This window comes from Dendrobates tinctorius, unplaced genomic scaffold (assembly GCF_039654945.1).
Source record: "Dendrobates tinctorius isolate UK_male_01 unplaced genomic scaffold, ASM3965494v1 ptg000211l, whole genome shotgun sequence".
In the NCBI taxonomy this organism is placed as follows: Eukaryota; Metazoa; Chordata; class Amphibia; order Anura; family Dendrobatidae; genus Dendrobates; species Dendrobates tinctorius.
The window spans coordinates 22,042,584-22,065,455 of NW_027361878.1; the positions used below are offsets into that span (position 1 = coordinate 22,042,584).

A 22,872-nucleotide genomic window follows, 5' to 3' on the forward strand; every position below is an offset into this window, starting at 1 on the left:
GGGGTGGAAGTATTGCAGCTTTATCAGTATTTTTGCCACCTATTTAAGTAAAACCTTATTTGTTTTTTTCCTTCCTGGTTTATATTTCAGGTGTCCATTGAATTCACTGAGAACATTAACGTTGCCTTCACCTGTGTTTCTGCTTCATGCAAAGTTGTCCATGAATACATAGGCGGCTACATCTTCATGTCTACACGGGCAAAAGACGGTGGTTTGAAAGGCCTCAACGAAGACCTGTTCCATAAACTTACTGGTGGCCATGAAGCCCTGTAGGAACCTCCTGTGATGGCCATATAAGATGACTACCCTTCATAACGATCACTCGCAGCGATCTCCAGGTTTATGTTTTCACAAGTTGATTATATGTTCATAAAGATGGAAAAGCTGCTGTAAGAAATCTTTCTGCCTTACAACGCAGCTTTTACTTCTACGTGTAGGAAAAGTCCTACGAGGGTAGATCCTGCTTTATCTTATACAAATCTGGTAGTGCTTTGTAAGTACGACACAAAGGAAGCGGCGTCATAGCACAGTCATCTATAGGGAGCGAGCAACGCTGTCACTGTACTCTTTATGACTGTTCATACATGTCCATTATATGGGGTTTAAGCAGGTGTAAAAATAAGATTATACATCATTCCTATAGAGAGAAATTATTAAATGATAAGAAAATAAACTAGTTATTAGTAATGGTTGTTACATTTTACTTCTGTACAATAAATACTTGTATCCCCTCCATTCTCTCACTAGTCTCTTCGATCAGGCTGTGTACTAGTTGGAATGTGGATTATTAACACATTATAGTTTGTTTTTTTTTTCTAGCCATATTAAAATGTTTTTTCCACTTTCAGAAAAACCTTTGTACCTAGTCGCAATTTCTTAAAAAAATAAATAAAACAAACGGTACTTTACTCACACTCCCCAGGTCCAGAGATGAGTCTCCACCGCTGCTACCAGTGTCTGTAAGGCCACATGTACACATTCATTGTTCCTCTCCTGATTCAGGATTGCAAATAATCAGAGGAAAAGTATTATGCAAACACGTCACCACTTCTGTATAATCACACACTCCTGGTTTTGCCATACAAATACTGATGGGAAATACTGACCAAATACTGAACGTGGCCTTGTCTGCAACACTGATGCCACATTGACAGTACTGCAACCAATCACTGAGCTCAGTAGGTCTGAGTGGCTAGTGATGTCACCTCAGGCAGTTCAGTTATTGGCTGCAGCATGGTGACATCACCACTGCAGACCATAAAAAGAACAGGGAGCAGCAATGGAGACTCAGCACCAGACTGGGGAGGGTGAATAAAGGACAGGATTTATTTTTTAAAAAGAAATTGCAGCCGTGAAACAGCATTTTCCCAAAACTGGAAACCCCCTTTAAGTTGCTTGAATCTTCTGGACTGGAGATCACTGATTCTCCTCTGACTGCAGATCTGATCTGGGGGAGGAATAAGAATTCCAACATGCCCGATCCTTTCTTCATAAATGACTAAACTCGTTCTTCACAATTTAAGTGAGTAGTGTATAAATAGGATACACAATATGAGCACGATTGTGGGAGACAGACTGCTTGCATGCAATGCATCGGTAGCAGCAGAGACAGATGACATAAAGAGCAGCTCTTTAATTCTCTTCTGCTTTTCAATCTGTCAATTTGCACCCAGAGAGGCAGGCTTTCATTTCAGGGCAGACAAGCCACTGGACAAGGGCAAGAACAATGCATTCTGGGAAAAAGAAAATTCCTGCTTCTCTCTTGCTGACGAAATGGAACTGCCTTCTAAAGAAAGACGATGGCAAGTTACAAAGCAAGAGAATCAAGACAGTTCCTGGAACTCTGTACTACAGGGGTTTGGGCAAAATGTGACTGTTTTTTAAGTCCAGTGCCTTCCCAACTCATTAAAATGTTCTCCACCCTGCTCTTATTATAATGTTTGTGATTACCTGGCATCTTTTCTGGGTCCAGTTCTGCTGATCTTGCAGTATTGAGTGAATAAGCTGAGTGGTCCAGACAATCTCATCACATGACTGCCCCTTTACACTGCGAATCTACATTTTGCTTCTGGAAAATCAGCAGCTCAAACAAGTTCTTTTGAAGCTCCACTTCTGCCCGCTCCAGGTCCACTCCCGCCTGCTTCAGCTCTACTCTCGCCCGCTCCCTCCAGCTCCACTCTCGCCTGCTCCAGCTGGCATCCACTTCTGCCTGCTCCAGCTCCACTCCCACCTGCTTCAGCTCCACTCTCGCCCTCCCCCTCCAGCTCCACTCCTGCACCCTCCAGCTCCATTCCGCCCCCTCCAGCTCCACTCCTGCCCCCTCCAGCTCCATTCCGCCCCCTCCAGCTCCACTCCCGCTAGCTCCAGCTCCACTCCCATTTTGGCTTGTGGGATTTGGAGTGGAAGCTATAGTTTTTTTCCTTCAGATATTTTACGACTTGGTTATTTTGAAAATAGAATTGATTGACCTACGTTTATGATTCTGGGAATACCTCTTTACAATTCATGGCATGTTAGAAATGCCGGTATTTTAGTGGCCAAGTCACACAGCCTTGGCACTTTCACAAGTCTAATAACCCCCTATAACTGAGACTACATATACTGTATATTTAATCAGTGCTGAAATCACACAAAACCAATATCACACAAACTGTTAAAATAGTTTATTTCAAGAAGAGATTTTCATCATTCGAGATCAAGCAGTTTTCCTACAAAAAGAAAATATAAAAAGTATAAGTTAAAAAAAAATAAACCAACAATTAGAGCTACGTATCTTACAGCCCTGCAAACACACGGCACATTGCCGGCGGCAAGTCATTATTATAAATGCATTACTTATCAATGTGTATATGGCCCATGCAGATCTGCCGTACTTTTTGCTACATTATGTGATTAATTCACACCTGGCATGACTTTATTATTTTTTTGTCCTTTTTTGCAGAGATTCTAATTGGTCACTTGGCCCCCAGTAGTTTGCTTCCATTCCTGCCTCGGATCATGTGCTGAATGTTGCATACGTGATCTGTGCCTCTCACAGTGAACATGTCATCTGATTGATGTCACGTTCACTGCTCGCCTCTAGCTCGGTTTCACCACGTGCAGTATTATTTTGTGCATACGAGGTTGTGAACCAAAGTTATAGGAGGGCAATGAACTAGAAGTCAATAACGATGACATTTTCATTGTATAGAGCTAACACAGATCGCATATGCAATATACTACATGTGACTCGAAGCAAAGACAGAGGCGGGTTGGTGGGAGGCACTCAATGGATTAAAATTTTTGACAGGGTGCAAATGTCAAAGTTGCTTAGGGATAACACAGAGACAGTTTTTACAATGAAAAGTTATTCCCAGTAAACCACTATAAGGCCTCATTCAGATGTCTGTGACTTTTCCCATTTCATAAGTGGTTTTGATTCAATCAATACCCTTCTGTCTTTATCGCTGGTGATTTTCCCATATATAAAAAGCCCCCAAAAACAATTTGCAAAGCTTTTCCTACCCAACAAAATGTTACTCATGGATGTATCTGTGTGCTGTCCGTGAGTTTCACAGACCCATAAACTTGTATTGTGATTTTGAGCTGTGACTCTGATTAATAAATTAATAACAGACGTGTCTCTGTGATTTTTTTTTTTTCACTGGACACGTGGTCCGCAAAAACACAGCTCCACAGATGGGTACACGTGCTATCCGTAAAAAATATAGGTCATGTACATGGTTCACGGAAACGTGACTGAGGCTTAACCCCTTCACACCGCAGCTCTTTTTCGTTTTTGCGTTTCCGTTTTTCGTTCCCCTTCTTCCCAGAGCCATAACTTTTTTATTTTTCCGTCAATATGGCCATGTAAGGGCTTGTTGTTTGCGGTACGAGTTGTACTTTTGAATGACACCATTGGTTTTACCATATTGTGTACTTGAAAGTGGGAAAAAAATTAATTACATTATAACTAACCAAACTTTTAAAGGGGAGTTTTCATTTTTTTTCCCCTCTGGTCATTGACCCGTTTCGTAACCTGGTGGATCAGGTGTCCAGTTTGACACAGATGATGAGAGAATTATCGTTGGAACATAGGACCTTGGCCACGTCTCATACTCAATTACAGAAAGAGTTGATGGAGACTGTTAAGACTGTGCAGTAGGGTGACCGCAAAAAATCGATGTCGGAATTTTGTCCGTCTGGACCCCACAAAACGATTCCCCTTTCCAGATATTGAGATAGCCAAAATTTGAGCTCGATCAAACGACGTTAACCCGTGCTGCTCGTCGCTCAAAGTTTGAAAAAATCCAAATTGAGGTATTTTAAGATTTAGGTATTTTGCATAGTCTGTTAGACTATAAAGAATGTGACAACAACATTGCAGAAATAGCCCTGACCAAATTTTCGAACCATTTGTGGTATTTGAACGCAGAGTTGGTGGGATTATCGTTTTTTGATCCCACCATTACAGACAATAAAAAGTTGTTAATGGCTAATAAATTGCTCAGTAGCACAGATGAACCATCAGAGCACGCTAGGGTTGTAAATCCAAAAGTTAGGAAAGAAAAATTAAAAGAGGTAGGAAGTAACCGACTTTAACGACCTTCTGACAAAAGATGAAGAACAAAAGCAATATGTCCTGCAAGTTGTAAGCAAATGCCGAGCATTATATTCTGACGTTTCAAAAACTACTTTAACAAAAGCTCTAGAATAAATTAGATAACTATGTAAAATTATCAACTCATGTAGGTTAGCGTGCTCTGATGGTTCATCTGTGCTACTGAGCAATTTATTAGCCATTAACAACTTTTCATTGTCTGTAATGGTGGGATCAAAAAACGATAATCCCACCAACTCTGCATTCAAATACCACAAATGGTTCGAAAATTTGGTCAGGGTTATTTCTGCAATGTTGTTGTCACATTCTTTATAGTCTAACAGACTATGCAAAATACCTAAATCTTAAAATACCTCAATTTGGATTTTTTCAAACTTTGAGCGACGAACGGCACGGGTTAACGTCGTTTGATCGAGCTCAAATTTTGGCTCTCTCAATATCTGGAAAGGGGAATCGTTTTGTGGGGTCCAGACGAACAAGATTCTGACATTTTTTCCCCCCCATATGAGATCCGGTCACCCTACTGTGCAGGGTACCACCCCTCATGCTGTTGGTCGGCCTGGTGATTCTGTAGATGTCGCTTTACACTCTCCCGAACCCTCGGTTAAGCTTCCTGACAAGATTCGTACGTTCTGGGAGAGTTGTAAATTATTATTTTCGCTTAGACCTCGATCATCTGGGGATGAGAGTCAGCGGGTGGGGATAATTATTTCCTTACTCAGGGAGGGTCCCCAATCTTGGGCTTTCTCAATGCCCCCTACTGCCCCTGAACGGATGTCGGTGGATAGGTTTTTTGAGGCCCTAGGACTTACTGATGACGAACCAGACCGTGTCAGGTTGGCAGAGGACACTATCATGGGTCTTGTTCAGGGAAAGCTCTCAGCCGAGTGGTATTGCTCGGAGTTCAGACGATGGTCCACCGAGGTGTCCTGGACCGACTCCGCGCTCAGGTGTCAGTTCCGGAGGGGACTGTTGGATTATCTGAAGGACGCTCTGGCTCTCCATCCCCACCTATTTCCTTGGAGGAGACTATGACTCAGGCCATCCGGGTGGATTGTAGACTACAGAAGAGGGGTGTCATTCAGAGGAAGTTCCTCTTCTTCCAAGCAATTCCGATGTTACGTCACATTCCGTGCCCATGGAGGTGGGGGCCACCACCGTCAAGGAAAGAGAGAGGAGACGACGGGAAGGCAGACTCTGCTTCTACTGCGGTAGTCCTGGACACTGGAAAAATAACTGTCCTTCCTGTCCTCCGATTCCTAAGGTGCCGGGAAACGCCTAAGTCTGGATAACCGTCGAGGAGGTTGTCCAGACTCTCAGGTACCTTTTTCCTCACTGCTAAAATTACAATTGGAAGTGGAACTTTTTGTTGAGAACTGTTGTACTCCCACTTTAGCTTTTGTAGACTGTGGGTCATCGCTGCACCTGACTGACTCTGATTTGGTGGCCAAATGTAAGTTAGGGATAGTCAGGATGGGAACCTCCAAAATATTGTGGTCAATGCTAAAACTCCTCTTGCTAAGAAAGTGGTTAAGTTTGTCTCCGAGGAGTTAATCCTCAGGGTGGGGTCCCATCATCAAGAACATATTACATGTCTTGTTCTGGACAATCTGCCAGCGAGATTGGTGTTGGGGTTTCCTTGGTTACTAGTACATAACCCGGTCATTGACTGGGAAGCTCGGAATATTGTTAATTGGGGTCCTAATTGTTCTAAGAGATGTCTTGTTAATGTATCTGTGTTATTCGTCAGTCTGGAGGGTATTTCGGAGTACCTGAAGGATTTTGAGGATGTGTTCTCCAAAAAGGAGGCTGAGGTTCTACCACCATACCGCCCATTCGATTGTGCTGTTGATCTTGTTGCTAGTGCTAAATTGCCCAAGGCCCGTTTGTACAACCTCTCCAGCCCTGAGTGGGCAGCTATGAAGGAGAATATCTCTGAAAGCCTTCATAAGGGCCACATTCGCCCTTCTGTTTCTCCTGTGGCGGTGGGGTCCAAGTTAAAAAAAAAAAAAAAAAAAGGATTGTGGTTTACGCCCATGCCTCGATTTTCGAGAATTGAATAAGATCACTGTAAGGAACACTTACCCCCTTCCACTTATACCTGATTTGTACAATCAATTATCTGGGGCAAGGTGGGTCTCCAAGCTGGACCTCAGGGGAGCATATAATCTCATCCGTATGTGGGAGGGGGATGAGTGGAAAACTGCATTTCTCGCCTCTGAGGGGTTGTTTGATAACTTGGTTATACCCTTTCGCCTGACTAATGCACCAGCAGTATTCCAGAATTTTATCAATCATGTTTTTTCTGATTTTATTGGGTGCTTCATGGTAGTTTATCTAGATGATATCCTCATATATTCTTTTGATAAACAGAATCACATGGGTCACCTCTGTGCTGTTCTCCAGAGGATCAATGAGAACTCATTCTTTGCTAAACTGAAGAAGTGTTCATTTCTTGTTCAAGAATTGTCCTTTCTGAGTTCCTTTTGTCTGCTGATGGGTTTCGTATGGATGCTAGAAAGGTACAGGCTATTGTGGATTGGGTGCAGCCCAGAGATCTCAAGGGTCTTCAGCGATTTCTGTGTTTTTTCCAATTACTATAGAAAATTCATCAAGGGGTTTTCTCAGGTGGTCAAACCCCTCACTGATTTAACTCGAAAGGGGGCTGATATAAAAAACTGGTCAGCTCCAGCTTTGGCAGCCTTTTCTTCTTTAAAAGAATGTTTCATGTCTGTCCCTGTACTGATTCAACCTGATTTATCTGAACCATTTTTATCGTGACGGTGGACGCATCAGAGGTGGGAGTGGGGGAGGTGTTGCCCCAAGGGCCCGCCACGTTAACTAATTTAAGACCCTGTGCCTTCTTTTCAAAAAAGTTTTCCTGCACCGAAAGGAATTATGATGTGGGTAACCGGGAGTTATTGGCCATTAAACTTGCTTTTGAAGAATGAAGGCATTTTTTGGAAGGGGCTGTCCATCGTATCACTGTCATTATGGATCACAAGAACCTGTCATATATTGAGTCTGCCAAACGTTTAACCCCAAGACAGGCGAGGTGGTCACTTTTTTTTTTTCTCGATTTCAGTCTTCAGTCACTTTCAGGCCCGGGTCCAAGAATGTGAAGGCTGATGCATTGTCTCACAGCTTGGATCCTATATCACCCCCTGAACCTCCTTCCTCCATTCTTCAACGCAGGGTGGTGGTGGCTGGGGTGTCCTCGGCACTGGAGCAGGAGATTCGTGAGGCCCAGTCTCTTGCTCCTCCGTCCGTACCTGATAATAAGTTCTTTGTGCCTGTCCAGTATCGGTTACGGGTGCTTCGGGTGTTCCATGATTCGGCTCTGAGTGGGCATCCTGGAATCTCAGCCATCACTGTTTTGGTGGCCCTCGTTGGCTTCTGACATCGCAGTGTTTGTGTCCTCCTGTGAAACCTGTGCCGGGGCTAAAACCTCCCATAACCGGCCGGCCAGGGAATTGGTGCCACTGCCAATTCCGGATAGACCCTGGACTCATCGGTCCATGGATTTTATCACCGATCTTCCCCCCTCTAATGGCAAAACTGTGGTTTGGGTAGTAGTGGATATTTTCAGTAAACAGGTGCATTTTGACCAATTGGCGGGTCTGCCTAATGCTTAGACTCTATCAAAATTTTTAATGGAGCATGTTGTCCGATTGCATGGTGTGCCTATGAGTGTGGTGTCTGATAGAGGGGTAGAGTATGTGCCGAAATTCTGGAGGGCTTTTTGTAAAAGGCTGGGTATCAATCTGACCTCTTCGTCGGCCTATCATCCAGAGACCAACGGTCAGACGGAAAGGATCAATCAGTCTAGACAGGATGATTGGTGCTCTTCGGTACCCATGGCAGAATTCGCTTTCAATAATCATGTCAATCAATCCACTGGTACTTCCCCGTTCTTTTGCAATTATGGTTTTCACCCTCACTTTGGTGAGTTTTCCCGGCGGGATTAGGGGTGTCCAGGGGCTTATTTGGCCTTTCAGTGGTTGGGTGGGGGGGGGGGGGGGGGGGGGAGTCTGGAGGGAGGTCCAGAGGAACATTGGGGAGGCTCAGGACAAGTATACGTTTTTTGCGGATATATGACGTTCAGTGGGGCCGGCGTTTCAGGTGGGGGATAAGGTATGGTTATCCACCAAGAAAATAAGGTTGAGGATTCCTTCTGCTAAGTTGGGTCCCAAGTTTATTGGTTCTTACGAAATTTTAGAGGTGGTTAATCCTGTGGCCTTTCGCTTGTGCTTGCCTTCGTAGTTGCGGATCCTCAATGTGTTCTATAAGGCGCTTCTGAAGCCATTGGTGTCTACCTCAGATGAGTCTTCTTTGCACCCGCCACCTGTTGTGGTGGATGGTCAGACCGAGTATGAGGTAGAACGGTTGGTGGATTCTCGTAAGCTTCGCCGTTCACTTCAGTATTTGGTCCATTGGAAGGGTTAAGGTCCTGAGGACCGGTTGTGGGTGCCGGCGCGTTCGGTCCATGCAGATCGGTTGGTCAGGGCCTTCCACGCTCGTTATCCAGGAAAACCTGGCGGTCCTGTGGCCCCCCATTGAGAGAGGGGTACTGTCATGATCCAGGCCGGAGTTTGTTTCTTGTTATTCTCTCCCTGGTCTGGTCATGCTAGGGTTAACTTCCTGTGCCTCATTTTGGGATCTATGTTGCTATCTCTGTCCGCTGCTCCGGCAGGCAGCGTCAGTTACACTTCCTGCCCCCAGGCTTGAGCAGCTGACTCCGTTACACCCTGGTTTGTCCTCTGCCCGTTTACTCCTGCTTCCCCGCTTGTCTTAGTGTTTGTTCCCAGTGCTTTTACTTCTTGGTATGTGACCTTGTTTGCCCTCTGACCTGCTTACGTCTCTGATATCTCTGCTACCGGCTGGTTCCAACTTCTCTGGCTTGTACTTGACCATGTGTATTGTGTTTTCCTCTGTTACTGTGTTTCCTGACCCGCCTCGTCTGACCACTCTCTCGCCACCTAGTGGCTCCTGTGCTGCCGCACTGTGTTGCTACGCTGTGAGTGCAGCCTCTCCTCCCTCACCAGCTCCCCCTGGTGGAGACTGCGCTATACTGCACTGCAGTATCATTACACTGGGAGTAAATGCTGGATGCTGATACAGTTGAAACTAATGATGAAAGAGGAAGAGTCAGCTGAGGCTTCCTCCTCCATCATTCTTCCTCAGCGTCTGACATCTCAGTGTCACGGACGCGATGACATCTCTACATGGCACCCATTGCGCTGAGATGTGCAGTGCTCAGGATGCTCACTGCAGAGACCGGAGCAGTAGGGGAATGAGGAGGAGAGGTGAGAATTGTTATTTATTTATTTTTTTTAAATAAGTGAGAACGTTGTGGTGACCATAATACTGTATAGAGAACTATGGGGCACATTAAACTAAATGAAGGACTATAGGGTGCATTATACTGTATAGAGAACTATGGGGTGCATTATACTATATGGATGACTATTGGGAGTGAATTATGCTGTATGGAGGTCTATGGGGAGTGTATTTTACTATATGGAGAACTATGGGGAGTGCATTTTACTATATGGAGAACTATGGGGAGCGGATTATACTATATGGAAAGCTATAGGGAGTGCATTATACTATATGGAGAACTATGGGGTGTAGTATACTATATGGAGGGCTATTATAATATTTGGAGGGCTATGTGGGGGCCATTATAATATTTGGAGGGCTATGTGGGAGACATTATACTTTATGGAGAGTTATACAAGACTCATAAAACTGTATGCAAGCAATTACACTGGGTGTAGGTTTGTGTGGGGTCATACTGTGTGGAGGTCAGTGTGGGAGCCATTATACTGTTTGGAGGCCTAGTGGGGGCCAGTGTACAGTGTTGTGAGGTGTGGTGCATTATACTGTATATGGGTCCATTATACTGCATGTAGGCTCATTATACTGAATGGAGGGCAGTTTGGGGGTCACAATCGGGGGACCATACTTTGCAGAGGGAGTTGAGGTACAGTAGGGTCATCATACTGTGCGTGTGGAGGGTACTGTGGAGGAATTCACTGTGGGGGTATCATACTAGGTTTGGGGGGGCTGTTATGAGCTCATTTTCTGCTCCACCAGCTGGGAGTTCTCCTTCCGTTCTCCCTCTGGTAGTGACAGGAGGTAGTGAGGTTAGTTTAATTGATAATGGTCTGCCACCTGACGAGGAGGATAGTGATTGGATCTCCGGAGTATCAGACTGGATATAAGACAGCCAACGCCCTATCCTGTTGCTGGTGATTCAGTCTGTTTCTCAGGTCTTGGACTTCAGCTCTGCTCCTGTCATCTCAAGTTAAGTTTGTTTTTTGCTAATGTTCACACTTGCTCTTGTTGGTCAACTCAGTTTTTGTGTGTCAGCCAGCCCGGCTGGGCTGTGCTGAATTTCCACTCTTATTTATCTGTATTTGCCAATTTGCTTTTTTGTCCTTTATTAGATTGGCCTCTTTTTTCTCTGTCTCAGAATATTCCAGAGTGCTGATATAGTGGGAGAAGTCTAGTGATAATTTTGTTATCAGAAGCGTTGGACATTATTTTTGGTAGGGTTTTTTGGCAGATTGCAGACAGTAACTTTCCTTTCCTGTCCTTTCAAGTTAGTTTGGCCCCATCGTTTGCTCAGCCTATTTTTCTGCCTTTGTTTGTGTTTTCATCTTGCTTCACTGTCAATACATGTGGGGGGCTGTCTTTCCTTTGGGGTCTGCTCTGGGGAGTTAGTTTTCCTCTTTTCTTACTTTAGGCTTATTTAGCTCTCCGGTTGTGACGAGGCGTCCAGGACCACCGTAGGCACGCTCCACGGCTGCTGCTAGTTGTGTGTGTTAAGATCAGGGCTCTGCAGTCTGCAGAGTTACCAACCTCTCTGGTTTTCTGAGACTTAGCGTGTTTTGCTTTTTTCCTCCTCGGTGACCCATTCATAACAGGGGGCACTTTTGTTGGGATTATACTTCACGGATGCAAAGAAAGAGGAATGAGGGCTTTCGTAGAAGGAAAGTTACTTAGCAAAGTTGTGAGATATGCTCTTCTGTGACCCCTCCAAATAATAATAATTAGTTTTTATGGTGAGGTGGTCCAATTAGAACTTCTGCTATGGGACCCCATGATTTCTATGTACGCCCCTGTCTATAGCCTTTGGATAGGAGATAACTTTCAAACCTCAATTAACCACCTTAAAGAAAGACAAAAGCATGACTGTAATGCTCCAGTCCACCACTATGTGTCTCTATTGCGGCAGAAATTGGACAAGATCATCCAGATATAATCTCTTTCCTTGATGTCTGATTACTGCCAATTTCCCCCCAAAATCTTACTGTGAGGTCTGAGCTGTAAAGCCTTTAGGAAATATTTAGGGAGGAGAAGACCATCAGCATTCCCAGGTGTGAGGAGGACACGGTTAGCGGACCAGAAAAATGGTATCTGATCTGCAAAACAAAGCAGGATGAAAAATGTATCGGTAACCATCGATATATACAACTTGGGTCTTCATTTCATCATCTCCCCCCAAGACCTATAATTCCTCGTGCCAGTGTAATAAAGGCCCGGATATAACGCTCCGGGTGCAGGTCTAACAATGACGATTTAACGTTCCAGACCATTTATTCCAGGAGTGATATTGAATAAGAAACACTAGTGTCTGATTATGAATGAAATATTACAATGCTTGTATAACAGATGGAGACAAAGACCAGACTTACCCGCTGTAGCTTTAGGAAGGTCTATAAATATGGCTACTTCGCAGTCCCTACGCACGCCTGTGGAAAGACATATTGACCATTAAGCCAATTTACAACACTCACATGCAGACTCCGTTAATGAGCCGGAGGCCACTTAAAAGTGACATTTGCCAGATGCCACTTGTATTGTGTCACAGTTTAATGAAGGTTTCCCAAAGGCCTGGACCACTTATGACTAAGTACACATTGGCCGCCCGGTGCTGAAAATGCATCCACTGCTGGGAAGCCAATCGAGTATTTACAGGACACGATACAAAAAATAAGGAACGCGATAGATGGACTCATTCTGTATAGTACATTGCAAGCCTCTCCCTTTCCTCCAGTGTAACTATCCTTTAAAATAAGATATGTCATAATACTTCTTATTTTTCTTAATCTGCCACCATGACGACAATTGATGTCCAAGAGTAATTTGGTCTGGTGTGTAAATCCCAACCTCCAACCCCATCAAAACTATTATTATTTAGTCGAATTAGAATGTGGACATTGATATAGTTAATTTATATACCCAAAAATTTCCTAATAGCAATGTTATAATGCCAGGCCACATACTGAAAGTTGTCATAGGTACAGAGGCAGGAGTAAGGTATTCACAAATGCCTAATGCACTAAGCGCTCGTTCACTTGGTGGGAATATGGATCCAGGCCATACCGATCTGCATCGTATTAACATGGACATCTATGGGGATTTATGGCCGACTTAAACAACACAATAATCAGAGAACCAATGTTCATCTCAATTATCAATGCATCGGAAACAAGCCCGCGATCTCACATAACGAACCAGAAAAATGCTTCCAAGCATTAATATCACTTTTATCAGCTGTATATAGCTCCGGATAAGCAGGACATGTGCTGCTGAAAAGAAGATGCCGAATCGTGTGACTGATGGCCCATGGCAAGATGATCTAGGCTGTTAAACGACCGCTGATCAGTCTGCTATAACCTGATGGTTGTCTCCCCATACAGAATCACTGTGTCCCCATACAGTATTATCCGCAGCCCATGTCCTGTTTTGACCCCATACATTATTATATGCGTCCCATGTCCCGTTTTGTAAGTGATTTTTGTGCATGCATAAATGATCTGATCACCCGTGTGTTTTGCTCGTTTACTGACTGATTGCCAGACTGTTCAGGAAAGCTGATAATCAGGAATGATCCCTCCTGCGAATGATTGTTTGCAGATTATTGGCTAGACTAACCGGGCCATTTCATTCCACATGGACATAATATACGTTTTTTTCCCCACGGTTACATGTAGAATATTTGAAAAACAATTGCATCACGTGTCATCATGTTTTATTCCCGACCTATTGCAACCAATGGGCTTTGATTCTAAAAAGGAGGATATGGTGCTATACAACGGCTGTATACGGTGGCAAATGGAGCGCAGCCAGTCCTGTCATTTCACAACATAAGGACTGAGCGTGCTACCGTACAAGCCCCTTGCACACAACATTAGTATCGTCTAGGCTTTATAAACTAACACTGAATTACTGACCGCTGATCACATCATCTCCCTCTCCTGGAAGCTGCGTGGACAGATGAATATGTGTCCTGTTCATACGAGAGAGGCCACCCCGGAGAATTAATGGCCAGTGACGGATATAGGTCCCGTGTATGGCTTGTGGAGGAAGCTCTGCTCCTAACGGCGTGAGTTCAACTTCCACCTGCAAAATAGAAAATCAAAAGTATAAATAAATCTTTATTTTTTTGGACATTCAAAGCTGAATAATCCAAGAAAAAAAGTCAATGGATTTCTCTTTAAAAAACGATATTCGGATAAGTTCACCAAGTTCCATACGGTAATTGCCCAGCAACTTGCCGTGCACATGTTCCATCTTTTGCAACTTCTTTCAATTGTTTCAAGTTTTAAAAACAATGAAAAGGTTAAAATAAGTGACTGATCCAATCTTCAAGCAGCTTGGAAGCCGCCGCTATGTTATATATGGAATAATACATTTTAAAAAAGACGCCGCAAAAGAAGACCCTTCAGGAAAAACACCGAAATAATGTTCCTGCCGCGTCTTCTTCAAAAACTATGCGGGTACGCCAGCATCTAAAATACATTGCGCAACCTTAGAAAAAGAAGAGATTTTATTGGATAAGGCTACTTTCACACTTGCTTTTTTTTTTGCAGCGCGTTTTTCCCGCAAAAAAAAAAACGCATGGAAAAAACGCATACAAACGCATACAAATGCTGCGTTTTTTTCAAGCATTTTTATGCGCATGCATGAAAAAAACGCAGCGTTTATGCGTTTGTATGCGTTTTTACCGCGTTTGCGTTTTTTTCCAACATTAGTTGGCCTCACCAAAAAAATCAAGATAGGGTTAGGATTAACAGTAATCCAAACCATGACTTTACTAACCCTAACCCTTAACCAAACCCTACTAACCCTAAACCCTAACTAACCCTAAACCCTAACCCTTAACCAAACCGTACTAACCCTAACCCAAACCCTAAACCCCCTTAACTAACCCTAACTCTAACCCAAACCCCTAATTGCCACTGTCTAACCAATGGATAGCAAAAAAACGCATACATGAGCATGCCAATGCGCACCCATAGACTTACAATGGGTGTCTTGCTGTAAAAAAACGCATTGCGCGCGCATGCGTTTTTTTGAGGCAAGTCGGACGCCAAAAAAATGCAACAGGATGCATTTTGTGCGCCTGAGCGCACACCACAAAAAAAAGCATGCGCGTAAAAACGCATACAAACGCATGTGTATGCGCACATAAGGGCATCCCATGCAAAATATAGGGAAAAAAAGCGCATGCGTTTTTTAGCGCTAAAATACAGCGCAAAAAAACGCAAGTGTGAAACCAGCCTAAGATTACAGAATGCAGATAGTCGATGGTTAGAACAATCCAGATGGTGTGACGTGAGTGCGGTCCATAGTAGACCTCTGTGACATACCGGTATTGAATGTCCTTGGTTAGCTCGGATTTCCATGCTCCCTTCGGGTTCAGAGGTTCTTATGGAGAATCGCTGCTTGTCATTACATCTGACTACACGCTCAATGTCATCCTGGGAAAAGGAGCGAAACTGCTGCAGGTGGAGGAGGAAGGAAATGGGGACAAAGCCATCTAAGGAAGATCAAAGGGAACAAGAAGACAAGGGGTTGTGCTATAACGATCTTTTTTGTTTGTTTTGTTTTAGATTTCCCTATGTTCTAGATTGTTTAAAAAACAAAAAAGCTTACTTACCCTCCCCGGGTCCAGCGCTGAATGTTCCCTGCTGCTCCGTCTGCAAGACTGATGTCACCTCGATAGCACTGCCGTCAATCAGTAAACTCAATGGGCCTGCTGCCAATCAGTGAGCTCAGTGGGCCTGAGCGGCTTATACTGTCAGCTCAGGCAGAGCTCATTTATTGGCTGCAGTGCTGTCGACTTTACAGCAGCAGAGACTCAGCACTAGACCAGGGGAGGGTAATTAAGGCGATTTTTTTTTTAATTTATTTATTTTTTTAAGTACAGGTGGAGATCAGAGTTTTTTTGAAACCGGAAAACTCCTTTATATGGGGTGTGCTTAGTTTAATTTATCAATATCAGATCCCTGGATGTCTGGTGGTAGCTGATTGTAAATGTTAGATGAAGCTGAATACCAAAAAAACTGCAGACCATCTTCTATTCTCTATCAAACAAAGAATTACAGAAATGTTTAAAAAGTATCAAAGTTTCCTTTCCCTAAAATAAATTCATTTACTTATGCAGAGAGGATAACAAAATAAAATAAATAGCAGCTTTCATCATAAAATCACCCACCTGACCCCATGGGTAAACCCATTTCATTGGCTCCATGGCGCAGAGCGTAAGATAAAAGCTTTGATAATCGCACGTCAGAGTCCTGATGAAAAGAAATATTATGTTTCAATTACAAACATTAACATTTGCACAGTGCACAGAAGAATGAAGAACCTACTAATATGGCTTCGAGAGGGAAAAGATCTGCTCCATTCTCTGCAACTTGGGATTCCAGGTACATTCTTAATAGTGATGAGCGAGCGTGCTGGGATAAGGTGTTATCTGAGCATGCTCATGCGCTAACAGAATGTCTTTGGCGTGCTCGAATAGTATGTTCGAGTCACCGTGGCTGCTTACATTGGCATCAGTTAGCAAACGGGGACATTTTGGACACGATTTACGTCTGTTTTTTCCCAAAACGGAACACACAACTGGAAAATCCAGAAGGAAACTTGATAATCTGAGATTCCCCCATTTTTTGTTTAATCTTAAAGCACCACCAACTCCAGGGAGCTGTATACGTGAAGCATTTACATACATGAAATGCATATAAAATACACAAGTACAGTAAGCAAACTAACAAAGACAGACCTGTAGGCTACATTCAGCCACTGCAATTTTTTTTCCAGCTATTTTTATGCAAATAATACGCTGCGTTTTACAGTACCGGCAAAACCACCATGGTTACTTACCGGTAGCCGGTTTTTCCGGAACCCATGACAGCACCACATGAGAGAGGGATCCGCCCCGCCAGGACAGGAACCTACTGAAACATAAGGGGCGGCACCTCTCCCCCGCTTCAGTTGGATTACAGAGCATTTGAGAGGACTCCCCGGTTAGTTACATTTTTATCCAACACCACATCACACAAATACACCCGACTATTGTGCACACCCAAACGGTGAAAAAGGGGGGGAATGTACGGGTGCTGTCATGGGTTCCGGAAAAACCGGCTACCGGTAAGTAACCATGGTGGTTTTCCCTTCACCCATGACAGCACCACATGAGAGATTCTGGAGACTTCGAACACCTTAGGGAGGGACCACCGCTTGCAGCACCCTTCTACCAAAGGTCAAGTCAGCAGAGGAGGACAGATTTAGTCTATAGTGTCTAAAGAAAGTTGAGGGTGAGGCCCAGGTAGCGGCCTTACAAATTTGCTCTATTGATACCTCTGCTTTCTCAGCCCAGGAGGTCGCCACGGCTCTGGTGGAATGAGCCTTGATGCCGTCAGGAACCGGGACGCCACTAGCTGAATAGGCTACACTAATGGCCTCCCTAATCCATCGGGCAATAGTCCCCTTTGACACTCCATAACCTTTCCTAGCACCCTGGAAGGCTACAAATAGGGACTGGGACCTCCTCCACTGGCTGGTTATAGACATATACTCTACTAGGGTTCTTTTAACATCTAGGCTATGAAACTTTTCCTCCCCTGGGTTTTTCGGATTCTCGCAAAAGGAAGGGAGGACAATCTCTTGGTTTCGGTGAAAGTTAGTTACTACTTTCGGCAAGTAAGCAGGGTCTGTTCTCATAACCACCCTATCCTGGTATATCTGGGTATATGGTGGGTTGACTGAAAGGGCCTGTAAGTCACTGACTCTACGTGCCGACGTTAGAGCTACCAAAATGATGGTTTTTAGAGTGAGATTTTTAGTTGAAATCTGCTGTATGGGTTCAAACGGCTCTTTCGTGAGGGCTTCCAGCACCAGATTTAGATTCCATGGAGCTATTTTTGGTAAGGAAACTGGCCTAGATCTGTGGCAAGATTTTATAAACCTGGCTACCCATCTGTTTGCCGCTATATTGCAATTGTATAATGCACCCAGCGCTGAAACCTGCACTTTGAGGGTATTAACCGCCAGGCCTAGCTGTAGGCCTGCCTGCAAGAACTCCAAGATGGACTCGATTGGGGGTTCTTGACCTAACGGTTTTCCCAGGAATTGTAGGAATTTTTTCCACGTTCTGCCATATATGTTGGTTGTTATTGGTTTTCTACTTTTCATTAGAGTAGTCACCAACCCCGGGGAAAACCCTTTATCTCTCAAAAGTGACCTCTCAAATTCCACGCCGTCAGATGGAGCCCCTTGACTTGTTTGTGGAATATCGGCCCCTGAGCTAACAAATCTGGAATCTCTGGCAGTACCCACGGGTCCGAGAGAGACATCATTTGTAGTAGAGAAAACCACGGTCTTTTCGGCCAGAACGGGGCTATGAGGATTACTCTGGCTTGCTCGTCTCTTATCTTTTTTACTACTGCCGGGATTAACGCTACTGGGGGAAAGGCATAGCTCAGCTTGAACAGCCACGGGATTTGTAGAGCGTCCACTGCCCACGGGTTTTCCCCTGGGTTTAATGAGCAGAACCTTCTCACTTGCCGGTTGCTTTTGGTGGCAAAGAGGTTGATTACTGGCTGTCCCCATAACTGTACTATCTTCTGGAATATTACACGATTCAAGGCCCACTCTCCCTGTTTTAACTTGTTGCGGCTTAAAAAGTCGGCTTGAACATTTTCTGTCCCTTTGATATGCAGGGCTGTTAGGGAGGCTAGGTGTTGCTCTGCTTTGAGGAAGATTCTTTTGGCTTCGTCCATTAGGGAGTTTGACCTTGTCCCTCCCTGGTGGTTGACATACGCCACTGCCACCCTGTTGTCTGACATAATTCGGACGTTTTGACCCTGTAACCTGGGAATGAATGCCTCTAGGGCCCTGTTTATCGCTCTCAACTCTCTTAAGTTGGAGGAAGCTTTCTGCTCTATGTGACCCCAGGACCCTTGGGCCGTATGTTCTCTCAGGTGTGCCCCCCATCCCGAGGAGCTTGCGTCCGTCAATATTACATCGGACACGGGCCTGTGCCACAAAATTCCCCCTGTTAAATTTGTGTCGTCTAGCCACCAAGTGAGAGAGTCTTTCACCCTTTCGGAAAGTTCCAGCTTCCCTTCTAAACGCCCTTTCAATCGTCTCTGGGCTGACAAGATTTCCGCCTGCAGTTGTCGGGTATGATACTGTGCCCAGTTGACCGCTGGGATACAGGCTGTTAGCGTGCCCAACAGGGACATTGCCCTTCTTAGGGTCATGTGAGGATGCTGTATTGCCGTAAGGGTCATTTCTCTCACCTTCTCTAGTTTTTTCTCTGGCAAGAGACAAACTTGACTGTCGGAGTCCAAGACGAAACCTAGAAACGTTTGTTTCCTTAGGGGTTGAAGTTTTGATTTTTTTAAGTTTACCATCCAACCCAGTCTTTGCAGGGTCTCTGTTATCTTCTCTACCTGATGTGCGCAGTGATGTTCTGAATTGCCAATGACCAGAAACTCGTCCAAGTAAGGCACCATAATCACATTGTGGATTCGAAGGAAAGCTGTCATTTCCGCTATTACTTTTGTAAAAATCCTTGGCGCTATGGAGATGCCAAACGGAAGAGCTGTGAATTGAAAATGCCTGAGGTCGCCCTGGATGTATAGGGCTACCCTCAGAGGTATTTTTGGTACTCTTGGTGCATCGGGATATGGTAATAGGCATCCTTCAAATCGATTACGGCCATGAAGCAGTTGTGGTGTAACAGCTTTATGGCCGAAGTCACTGATTCCATTTTGAATGTTTGGTTCTTGATCCATTGATTGAGGCGCCTGAGATTTATTATCGTTCTGAAGGAAAGGTCGGGTTTTTTTATTAGGAAGAGGGGAGAATAGAACCCCTTTCTTTCTTGATCTTCCGGGACCTCTACCAGAACTTGTTTCTCCAATAGCACTAAGATTTCTGTTTCTAAGGCTGATTGCTCTCCTGGTTCCTTCCTGACGGGGGTCACCACAAATGAAGCTCTTGGATACTGGAAGAAGGGGATTTTTAGGCCATTCTTTATAATTTTTAGGATCCAATTGTTGGCCGATATTTTCTCCCATTCTTGGGAAAAGAGCCTCAATCTTCCCCCCACAGGAGGGCTGGTGTCATTGCGGGGATTTTTTGGCGGTTGAGGTATTTCCCCCAAACATAAACCCTGGTTCTTTCTTCCTCTTGTCGTCCCACCTTTTCCGTTCTCCCGGGGGACGGCCTCGATTGAACCTTCCCCTCCGAAAGGGCGGTCTCCTTTGATCACCCATGAACCTGGGGAAGCCCTTCTTTTTATCACCGGCTTTTTCTAGGATGTCATCCAGGTCTTTTCCAAACAAGAACTGCCCATCACATGGTAATGAGCATAATTTTGCCTTAGATTGCATGTCCCCAGGGCAGCCTTTGAGCCATAACGCCCGTCTTGCGGCGTTCGACAGCCCCGCTGCTCTTGCTGTTAACCTCATCGAGTCGGCGGAGGTGTCCGCCAAGAAGGCGGCAGCTCCGTGTAGTAGCTACATTTCACCTAAAATTTTCTCCCTTGGCATTTTGGAGACCAATTTTTCTTCCAGTTGTTGCAACCAGACCATTAATGACCGGGCTGTGCAGGTGCCGGCTATTGCTGGTTTCAGACCCCCTGCCGCTGCCTCCCAAGTGTGCCTTAGGTATGAGTCCGCTTTTTTATCCAAGGGATCTCTCAAAACCCCTGAATCCTCCAGGGGCAGGGCCGACTTCTTGGAAGACCTAGACACTGCGGCGTCAATCTTTGGGACCTTGTCCCAGATGTCCGTGTCCTTAGCCTCAAAGGGGTATCTTCGCTTTGAAGAGGAGGGAAGGCTACCTGACTTCTCCGGTTTCTTCCACTCTCTCTCGATTAGGGCCTGAATTTTGTCATTGACCGGGAAGGTACGCTTTTTTCTTTCTTGTAGGCCGCCAAACATCACATCTTCCAGTGATCTCTCTACTTTCTCCTCCTGTAGGCCCATAGTGGACCTGATGGCTTTAAGGAGGGCGTCCGTATCTTCCACGGGAAAGCAAGGTCTGCCCCCCGTATCACTGTCTGAGGATGAAGACGACCCGCGCTCAACTTGGTACTCCGAAGAGGAGGAGCCTGACGAGGAACTCGGGGAGGCTTTCCTACTCTTACTTTTCTTTTTTAATAATTTTTTAAGTGAGCCCTGTACCTCCGACTTAATTATTGATCTGAGGTTTATTGCCAGGCTCGGTGCCTCTTCAGCCATAGTCCGCTGGATACAGCTGACACATAAGTCCTTTTGGTAGTCCTTTGCTAAAGGGCTGTGGCATATGGCACATACTTTATTTTTCTTTTTGCATGTAGCTTTTTTGCCTCCCTAAAAAAGGAAAAGACATAGGAAGCCCTATTACAACATTGTCTACTTTCACGGAGATCACTCACCACCCAGGAAAGACCGATACCGGGCTCTGGGGCTGCGAAGGAGCGTGCGTTCTGCGATCTTTTGACCTCGAGGAATCCCTCGATCGGTGACTTGGACGGCTGCTGCTTTTGCCGCTCGAGCGGCTCTTGCGACCCGAAGCTTGTGAAGGGGGCAGAGACAATGGGGACGGTGAGCGATCCTCCTGAGACGCCATTGTCACCCCTGCAGCCGCTTCTGCTCCTTCTTTAAAGTGAGTGCCCCTCATTACCCCTCCCCCCCGCGACCGCCAGCCGCTTCTCCTGGCCGGCGTCGCGCCCGGCGCCATGATCGTCGCGTCCCGATGACGTCAGCGGTCGCGCTCCCAGAATCCTCTGCGCCGCTGACGTCGGACGCCGATCTCCGCCCCCGGCTTCCCCTGCAAGCAGACGAAGGATGGGCGCGCGCGCAGGGGGAGGGCAGCACGTGGAGGAACCTCCGAAGGGAGGACATCAGGACGTGCCCGCACGAACCCGGGGCCCGGATCAGGCAACACCCCGGGGACTGCGCTACCAGCTGCCGACGGCCGGCGTCGCAGGTAAGTAAGCCCTGCAATTTAAACGCCGGGACGGCCCTGGGTCTTTCATCCTGACAGGCGCCGCCGCTGTCAGAGGGATTCCTTTCCAGGACAGGAACCCAACTGAAGCGGGGGAGAGGTGCCGCCCCTTATGTTTCAGTAGGTTCCTGTCCTGGCGGATCCCTCTCTCATGTGGTGCTGTCATGGGTGAAGGGAAAAGCTATGTGATTTCAGAATTTCATTTTTCCTGACTGAACTGGAAAACTGCGGCGTTTTTTTAAATCTGCAGCATGTCAACACTTTTATAGTTTTTGCAGCATTTTTTCGCCCCCATAGAAAGCAATGAAAAAGAGTAAAAACGCTGCAAAAACGCAACCATGTATTTTTGGTGAATAAATCTAACTTTACGAGACATGTACTGTAGACAAATGACATAATTTGCACCCTCAAAAAAACAATGGAAAAAATGAGGCAAAACCTGCTTTTTGCCGCCAAGAGAGCAGGTTTTGACAGCAGAAAAAAAAAAAACCCGCAAAATTGCAACATGTGAACGTAGCCGTACAGAGATATAGAGGGCCGTGCCGTTACAGGTTACAATCTACAGGGTATTGGGGAAGGAGACAGTACATCAGAGAGGGGGGATTATAACAGCATTTGCAAAACTGATCAGTTTCTATCAGCTTTTTGTCTGCAAGGCTGTGTGCACACGATGCAGATTTGCAGCGGATTTTTCTGCGCAGAAACGTTGCATATCCGCATTGTGATGTACAGTAGCCTTAAATTCAGGTCATTTGACCTGCGGATTTCTTCCATTCTGCGCGGAAAAATCCGCAGGTCCAAAAAGTCCGTAGGCACTCAGCCCAAATGTTCTTATGCACGCGGCCCACGAGACAAGTGACACCTTCCGCACTAGTGATGAGGACATAAGATTTCACAGCTCCATATGTACCTGGTTCCTCCCTCCTTTCCTCCTGTGACTGGAGTGAGTTCCTTCCATATTTTTCAACTTC

General features: G+C 45.3%; 2 protein-coding genes across 5 annotated transcripts in view; one reads left to right on the top strand and one right to left on the bottom strand.

The window, feature by feature from the left end:
- The window catches only part of FERMT3 (FERM domain containing kindlin 3), a 33,281-nt gene extending 32,548 nt beyond the window's left edge, over positions 1–733 (top strand). For both annotated transcript variants that reach the window (XM_073554585.1, XM_073554586.1), the window contains exon 15: positions 91–733. In XM_073554585.1, the coding sequence (XP_073410686.1) occupies positions 91–273 (183 nt within the window). In that variant the 3' untranslated portion in view covers positions 274–733. The remainder of the gene's footprint in view (positions 1–90) is intronic.
- Positions 734–2,648: 1,915 nt separating this feature from the next.
- The window catches only part of TRPT1 (tRNA phosphotransferase 1), a 53,249-nt gene continuing 33,025 nt past the window's right edge, over positions 2,649–22,872 (bottom strand). For all 3 annotated transcript variants that reach the window (XM_073554589.1, XM_073554588.1, XM_073554587.1), the window contains exons 2-8: positions 22,812–22,871; positions 16,113–16,194; positions 15,265–15,434; positions 13,846–14,014; positions 12,304–12,360; positions 11,920–12,030; positions 2,649–2,708 (exon numbers count right to left, since the gene is read on the bottom strand). In XM_073554589.1, the coding sequence (XP_073410690.1) occupies positions 2,686–2,708; positions 11,920–12,030; positions 12,304–12,360; positions 13,846–14,014; positions 15,265–15,434; positions 16,113–16,194; positions 22,812–22,859 (660 nt within the window). In that variant the 5' untranslated portion in view covers positions 22,860–22,871 and the 3' untranslated portion in view covers positions 2,649–2,685. The remainder of the gene's footprint in view (positions 2,709–11,919; positions 12,031–12,303; positions 12,361–13,845; positions 14,015–15,264; positions 15,435–16,112; positions 16,195–22,811; position 22,872) is intronic.